Raw genomic sequence first — 8,936 nt, 5'->3', positions numbered from 1 at the left:
TGCGTTAATTTTACTGATTACCCTTCAAAAAGGTTTATTTTTCCGAGTTCGACCTGCATCATACGTCCGAATATTTACTCATATTATCAAGCTATTTATTGTCTATATTATTGCTAATAATGCACTAATTGGCTTATAAAATGTTTGTAATTTTAAACTACTCCTATCATTTATGCGATCCGTTTCACTGTTATAACTGACGCATGAGAACTCACTCGTGCACTTGTCACATTATTTTCAATCCATTCAGTTAAATCAATGTAGATACATTACAGTGTATTGACAATCTTATCAAAATCCCACTTCAAAGTTATCTGTTGTTCCCCATACAACATAAATTTACAACAGAACTTTTTTTGGCCAACTCAGATTTCTGAGATAACAGAGAGCATTAGAAAGGTTCGAATAACTTCCGAATTCTTCGAAGATTGTTTTCTAAATGTGGAAACACATGTAACCAACCACGGTGTTTCTAAGTGACAATCAAAACTTCAACTGGTGTAAGTGAAAATCTAATTTCATTCAATTAAACTGATTCTCCAACTGAGTTTTGAAACAAATTAGAACCACGTTCTCGACTTTCTCACCACTTAGTTCATAAAGAAATAATCAACTCGCTATTCATTAATATATTTATCAATTTTGTTTAAAGATTAGTAAGTACAAGATGTCGTTCGAAATAATTGACAAATATTTTAGACTTGTTTCATAAGTTGGATTGTGGTAATATTTCTGGTTTTACTCCGTACTAAAATGTCTTCATATGTTTGTGTTTCCAAAGCAATAGCTAAAGTGAATAGAATACACGCCAGAACCAGAACCCACTCAGCAATGGCACAATAAAGAAATTCCCAGTAGCCCTGAACAAGTTAATAAAATAAATAAAACATTAGTTTAAGCACAAAATACTTTGTCACATGAACTTCAACATTCTCTTTGTACAAGTTATTAAATCGATATAGCGCTTCCATATCTATCAATAAATGATCTCACTCTCTCTCTCTCTCTCTCTCTCTCTCTCTCTCTTAACATACTTTATGTTCATTTAATCAAACTCAGTAGAGTCTCTGATAGTGCAGAAATTGTCTTTCTAGACACAACCAATTCAGAATGAATTGACCGACTGAATGTAAACCACAGTAACCCACAGTGTGAATTCATTCAAAATTCAAAACCTGTTCACCAATAATATTTACAAAGTGGAAACTTACACCGTCAGTTGGTTTCATTCGATAAATATTCAATGTGCTCAATAAAGGTAGCCCAATTTCGTTGAAATAAAAAACTGAAAATATACAAACAAATATTTATGACGATTAAACTTTATTGACCATTAAAAATGTTAGTTTTAATCTTTATTTATTTCACCCATAAACTTTAATCGAAAATTTACCATTAATAGGAATTGATTCGTCATTTCTAATTTCTAAACCGAATTCGACGTTTACTTATCTATAATGTCCAGCAACTAGGCTCTAATGCTATCTCTTACATAAAGTTATAAGGTCATTTATAAATATAACTAATTGTGATCAATTCAATGTTTATTGAGAAAAAAAATTAGAGAATGAAGAGAGTGTATTCTAAACACTTCGTTGTGATGGTGGATCTAAAGTACTTGCATTTCGAGATTTGAGCAATCAAGTAAGTGTGATGATACAAATTTTATATTTCTCAACCATCTCAAATCTGTTACGGATTTTTATTTGTAAGTAGTTTCACTGTACATTCTAAAGCTTAATTAAGTTCTCAGTACTTCACGTTTCATTTTATGAAATCTCCTTCGAATTAGTTTACAGTTTATTTATGTGCTTTCAAAGGGAACAAATACCACTACTCATCATATGAATGTTTAAATAGTATTTGTTTAATCGATTCCAACCTAGATTTATTCCAATCCTTGATACATATTGATGAAAGCGTCTTTCAATATAGAAATTATAAACATGAAATTTGGCTTTTGAATAACAAGACAAATCAATTTATTGATCTGTCACCTAATACGCATACAATGAGCAGCATTTTATATTGTAACAACCGGTAGCTTTATAGGGACAGAACATTTGAACTACTACCAATATACTGACAAATACTTCCTGTGGAAAATTATAACGATAAACTTCATTACAATCTCTTCGTCTTTGATGAAAGCTATTCATATATATATAAACTCACATGACATTGCTCCGATGACCATTTTTACAATAAGCATGAGGCGGAAGCAACTAAACCAGAAAGGTTTCTCAAAATATTTGGCCACTAGGCAACATCCAAACAAAATTGAGAGAACGTGACACGTAAAGTTCCCAACTGTCATCAGATAGTGTGTTTCATTGTAATTCTCCATCTGTAGATTGGAAATAAAATAAAAGCTTGGAGAATTAAGGTGAAACAAATCCTATTCAAATTTCTAACAACTCATTTCAACCTATTGCATGTTAATGCTCCTAACGTGCATATTCCTTCCTTATTTTTTATTTTTGAAACTAAAATTTGCCAACTTAAACTTATTTGTGCTCTTATAAACTAGCAGTGACTCCAGTTTTAAAATCTCTTACTTAAGTCATATCATTTTATCGATTATAAAAACTCTGATCAAACATCTAATTTAGTTATTAACAGTGACTCGCTACTGGGTAGCAGCAAATATCATGTTTGTTCATCATCCAGTTTTGACAAAATTCTACTTATCAATTGCAACATGATCACCGGACTAATTAATTCGATGTAGCTTGCACTGTTTTTTATGATGGTGGAAGTCAACAGTGAGCTTAATGATGACATCTCTAACTGTAACACCAGGCGACAAAAGTTCAAGTACAAAGGGTGACCAACAGATTCATTCGTTTATAGGTATGACTACAGTTATATCACAAGAAAAGATAACAATATGGATATTGAACATAGATCTGATTACTGATGAGCTTTAACTTAACCATTATGGTACTAAGCAGAAATCTACTGGGTTTCAGTTTCACTTGAAAATTTATAGAACTCTTCGTGAACTCGGCCATTTTTTTTAAAAGAACTCTCAACAAATAAGCAAATGAAATAACAAAATAATTTGTAGTATTAAGTATCACAAGTTGAAAGAATTTAAACTTGCGACAGTCCTATGTATTAGGAGACAATGCATCCCTGTCAATTTGCTAGTCTGAAGTCAACCAATCCACCAATAACTAGGCTTTCGGTTACTCTTAACATAGTAAGCAGTACACTGAAACATTTAATGAGTGAAAACAGATGTCTTGTTATTCTATGCGGAACGATTCAAGAACTGATAACAATAGTAACAATTCATTTCCGAAATTTCTTGTAGTAAATAAGAAAAAAGAGCTGCGATTTGTATACTCAAGAACAAGAAGTTTGCACCGACATCAATCTGGACCTATGGAACTACACAGGTATAAAAAATGTACTGGACTGTCTCGCTGTTGATGCTTCGAATGAACATCAACTGTGAGATGCAGATTTGTCAACATGAAGAGTCCTGAATAGAACAAAATGCGGGTCTTGGATTCCACTGATAATCAAATTGCATCGGTTCGAGATAAACTTATACTTTGATATGAATCGAAGAAAGGCGAGATGATTAAATATCTAATCTAACATAATAAACTGCTGAAATGCTGATATTTCGTACTGTAGGTAAATAGCTATCGTAGATACTAGTTGAATTAGGAATATTTCCACCAACTTTTAGTGTTAAATATAGTAAAATAAATCATTTGCAATTTATTCGTTAAATTATGACTACCCCCATATAGGTCAATTGAAAGTACAAATGGGTTATTACAAGTGAAATATTCTCACTAACTAAAAGAACTTTTAATGAAACCACAGGCTTAAAGAAAATTACTGTCGCTTTATTTCTTTTCAATTGAGTAATTAATTAATATAACCTATTGTTACTGACATTCTTTGTTAGTGAGTAAAGTGATGTTTGTAAGTCTGTATAGAAATAGTCAGTTTGGAAAACAAAAATAAATAAATAATCCATTCAGTCCGAGTATAAGACACCTCAGCATTGCCCATAAACGATTCTCCATCCAGTTCTCCAAACAAACGCCTCCGGTCTCAAGTATAAACGTATAGTGTGAAAACTACTCAGCCAGCAACCAAAGGTGCTAATGCCTGAATTCAATTATTTCACAATATTGTACAACACTTAAGAACTGCAGCGATCAATATGTCTCACAGGAGACACGAATTAAATTCCACTGATTACGACTTCTCACTAGAACTCAGAAATTCTGTGTTAAGTTAGTCAATTTAGAAAACAAAAAATAATTCCTATTCTAAAAAACTGTAAAAATACACATTGGTACAACAATTTATTAAAACAATACTTATAGTTGACACTTTAATATACTGGCAATATTATAAACTACTCTCTAGTAAAAACAAATTTAACTCACATCGAAAATGGATAGACCGATTAAACACAATCCAGAAATGATCATTAGTAGTCTGATAGATGAATTAATTATATGAGGAATAAGAGATTGGGTCATATTTACAATTTTGCTCCTAGCTATCATGAACCAAAAACAGTTTCCTGCCATATCTAAATGCAGGTGGACAAAATAAACCATTATGTAATGTGTCACATATATATAAAAGTATAAGTTGAACATTATGTCCCAACACACTGTTCATAATAGAAGTGAAGATAGATTCCTTAACTAAAAATTTTTCACACTAAAATTATTCTACCTTAAGGATCGACGATTATTACATTCATTAAAGAAACTGGTCAGATAAATGATTCTGATGAACTGATTTCTATACTTCTCATGCTATTTAGTCATTATTATTCGTAATTAGCTTCTAAATGTCATATTTCGAAATCATTCAATTTATCACATGTATTCCAGCATTACCACAATAAAGAATTACAGTTACACCGAATATTGTGTTCTAGTGCAAATGCTTGTTTAGTGTGGACCTTCATTTTGACGTCAATTAGATTGGATGATGATGTTATTGACAGGCTCATCACTTTCAGTGGCTCAATATCTCACTTCATTTACATTGTATTATGATTCTTATTGAAATATACATTCCGCCGACCTTCGTATAAAATTCATCGACTTAACTCGCATTAGTGAATAACGCAATCGCATAAGTCAAATACGAGAATGAATTTCGAATACGCATGATTTGTACAATCGTTGATAAGAACAGACAATCAGAGAGTCGTAATGAAGGAAGTGAATAGGATAGAGCGAAGCGAAACAAATTGGAGAAGGTACGTAAGTCAACTAATTTTAATTAAGTGTTACTCAATATTTGTAGCCAAATCGAATCGAGGCGAATCGAATAATTACCAAGGTGAAAATTTAACTTGAGAAGAATGGATTAATTGGTTTGTCCACATGCTAGAATAAGCTTTATGAGCTTGACGTAGAAACAGACAAATATTTTCATGAAATCGTTTCAACCATTCACGGCAAATCATTGAGAATCAGGGTACATAATTGTCCTTTATAAAAAAAGAGATAACTACTGTCTAGTCAGAAAACGTGTAATATTTAAAGACCGAACAAATAATTTGAACATGTATTCACTGAGTCAATGAAATTAATTTATCCACCTAATCATTGTTTACAATGATAGTCTCAAATTTATGAAAAGATTTTCCTCATGTATTATAAGAGAACTGGTTAACACGGTTAAAATCCCGTTACCATTATGAAAATGTGTATTTCCCATTAGCATTTGAGTTCCAATATTTAATCACATCTTTTGTTCATGAATTTAATTCCCGATTTCCAGGTGAAATTTTCCATCTCTAGTCTTCTTAATTATATCTGATACTATTGTGATGACAACTCCTTTCCTATTCGCCTCAGTAATCCCATCTCTCTTTGCTGATACATTGTAACAACTTTTGTAGATATCACTATTTGACAGATCCTAAGTTGAGTAGGAATCATTGTTATTATTGAATTTTGTCAAGCTGATTCAGAAACAATCTACTAATATGCAAATACTCAACAGCTTTCAACGGGTACTCGAAAAAACCTTATTCATTTGATGAAAAGCAACTTTTCTGGAGAAATTAACCACATATATTTTTAGATCTTTAATTGAATTTACATATTTTTCATAGTTGAAATCATAAATCAATTGAGGCTAGACCACCATGGAAAATCTGGAAGCCCTGGACGGCCGTTTCTTGCTATAAGGTGAATTGACGCCCCCACTTGGTACTACTACAAATATTCAGGTTTCCCAAGGTGGTCTAGCTTCAATTGACTTCAACTATGAAAAATACTGAAATCTCCACAAAACCCCTTCTGAATTTACATAGTTTTAAGAGGTGTTGTAAATCACATTACTTACTGAATAGAGCATAGCTAATCATCAGCACTCGAAACCAATGTTTTTCTGGTGAGAATACTCCAAATGAACTACAAAGGATTTGGGGAAAACTGTTTAAATGAAATTGTTTTGTGATTGTGAAAACTGTTTTATTCAAATGCATTTTGAAGGGATAGTTTGAATACCATTACGAAACTGAGAAAACCCATTGTTTCTGAATATACGAAAACATTAATTAGAGTTTGTAATTTACAGTACTTTTGGTTGCTCTAAACATGTGAAAGGTATTTATAGACATTCCATAAGTATAATGTGATAATAAACTTATACATCCCCATTATGATTCGTCATCAAAATCAAAAGTATTAAATTCAAGTGAGCCATCTTTGCATATGCTCTTTCAGAAAGTCCTTTTCATTATTTATCAGTTCAACTTACTCAATATAAGATTAACTTCGATAATGAATGCTTGATTTGTCTGTTTTAATTATGATGACGTAATGCTGTGTACAGATATGGATTTTTACTTAATCCAGATTGCTGATTGATTGTTAAACTTGTTAAAAGTCAAAGCAACTGTCATGTGGTCAGTGATTTTGATTTCAGAACTCCAACGTTCTTACTATTTTGAATTTCTATCGTATTTTGTAACCTTATGTGATTCAGACATGTGACGCTCAAATATATTCTTTAAACTTTTGTCAATCATCACCCAATTATCATTATTTCTTATGTTGGTTATCATAGTGTCGGGCTTGGTCCTGTGTCAAGCCCACATAGGTCATTCTAGCCTCTGGAGAGACCAATCTTCTCAATCCACATTTTGCCTTGTCACTTATTCGCTTACTGAGCCTGATGGTTTTTATATGATTGTATGTGCGTTAATTACTTACCCTACTCATCATGTGTGTAACTTATTTTTGTTTCACGATGGACATTGAGTGACGTTTGACCAAATGGAGTTGGCTTACTCTCCTTCTCCTCTAAGCGTCACTTCGTTTCACTCCGCTTCGCTGTCTTCACTCCACCTCTGATTTTCTGATGATGACAACGATTGTATGAAATATACGTATTCAAAATCCATTCTCGTATTTGTTTTATTTAATTCTTTTGATACGGAAGACGTTAAATAAATAACAAAAAAGTTTCTTTGAAAACACTAATTTAATATGATTATTGCTGTTCTGTTTCACTTTTCTATTTTGAGCTAGTGACTTTGCCAATAATGAAAACTAAATTTCCATAAATCTTATGATAAATATTTTCATTTGAATGCATAGGGATTCCTAAACCTCGTGATTTTTGAATAAAAACTTTTCTCTTTTCGAACATCTTTCGGTAGACATCTAACTGTAAAGTATTCAGAAGTCATTTGTTGGTTAGAATGCTATGTACAAATTTCGCTATTGGTATTTTTGTGAAATCTACCAACACATATTGGTTTATTCTTTAAATTGAAACACAGAGCAGTAAACACGATGGCATTATGAAAAACTGATGTTATTTCGTTAAAATAGCATTTAGAAATAAGCAATATGAAATTATTATTACTTACGCCTACTACCCCTCGTCGAGAAGCATAGACCGCCCACCAATATCCCCCATCTAACTCTCTCCCATGCAATACTTTCCAGTTGCTACTCATCATTTTGATGTTTGCTTCCAATTCCCAAATCAGTGTATTATTTGGTCTTCCACTTTTCCGTCTCCCTTCACGATTCCAAGTTAGTGTTTGTCTCGTGATGCAGTTTGGTGATTTCCGTAATATCTGTCCTATCCGTTTCCAACATGCTTTCCTAATTTCCTCCTCAATTGAAGGTTGGTTTGTCCTCTTCCATAGTACACTGTTGCTAATGGTATCTGACACACAGATATTGAGTATGTTGTGTAGACGATTGTTTATACATACTTGTAAATGTTTGGTGATGGTTGTGGTAGTTCTCTGAGTTCCAGCTCAGTACAGTAGAACTGTCTTGATGTTCGTATTAGAGATTGTGACTTTTATGTTAATTGGCAGCTGTTTTGATTTTCATATGTTGTTCAACTATAGGAATGCTATCCTTACTTTACCAATCCTTGCCTTTACGTCTGCATCGTATCCTCCTTGTCCATCGATGATGTTGTCCAGATAGGTACTTGAACGTTTCCATCTCTTACAGAGTTTCTCCATCAAGTGTGATCGGGTTAGTGTTCGCCATATTGTATTTGGGGATCTTGGTTTTCCCCTTGTGTATGTTGAGGTCCACTGATGCAGAGACTTCTTCTGCACTACTTGTCATGGCCTGCATCTGTTGGTGTGAATGGGATAAAAGGTCCAGGTCCGTCGTATGAATTCCGCATGGTGTTGACGATTTTTTCAGGTACACCATAGTGTCGAAGAAGTTTCCATAATGTTCTCCTATCCAAACTGTCAAATACTTTCTCATACTACCATATATAAGAGGAATATCAGAAATTACAACAAGATTTCGGAAGCCTTTTGGAATAGGTGTATCACACAAACCAACAAAATCACTTCGATCAATTCTATGCAAACCAAAGGACGAAATGACGAAAGAAGAAAAACCGAACTTCATCCAAAAAATAAATTGTTCCAGTTTCGAAAAACA

General features: G+C 32.8%; 1 protein-coding gene across 1 annotated transcript; it reads right to left on the bottom strand.

The window, feature by feature from the left end:
* Nucleotides 1-615: 615 nt before the first annotated feature.
* On the bottom strand, nt 616-4,637 carry Smp_148080 (hypothetical protein; the record flags this gene model as incomplete). Its single annotated transcript, XM_018794626.1, has 4 exons — nt 616-860; nt 1,212-1,285; nt 2,176-2,347; nt 4,419-4,637. The coding sequence occupies 4 exons, from the start codon at nt 4,635-4,637 to the stop codon at nt 696-698; spliced, it is 630 nt and encodes a 209-aa protein (XP_018649019.1). The 3' UTR covers nt 616-695.
* Nucleotides 4,638-8,936: the final 4,299 nt, after the last annotated feature.

Source organism: Schistosoma mansoni, chromosome 1, assembly GCF_000237925.1.
Source record: "Schistosoma mansoni strain Puerto Rico chromosome 1, complete genome".
In the NCBI taxonomy this organism is placed as follows: Eukaryota; Metazoa; Platyhelminthes; class Trematoda; order Strigeidida; family Schistosomatidae; genus Schistosoma; species Schistosoma mansoni.
The sequence above is the reverse complement of the archived record's forward strand: the minus strand, read 5'-3'. Positions and strand labels throughout refer to the sequence as shown.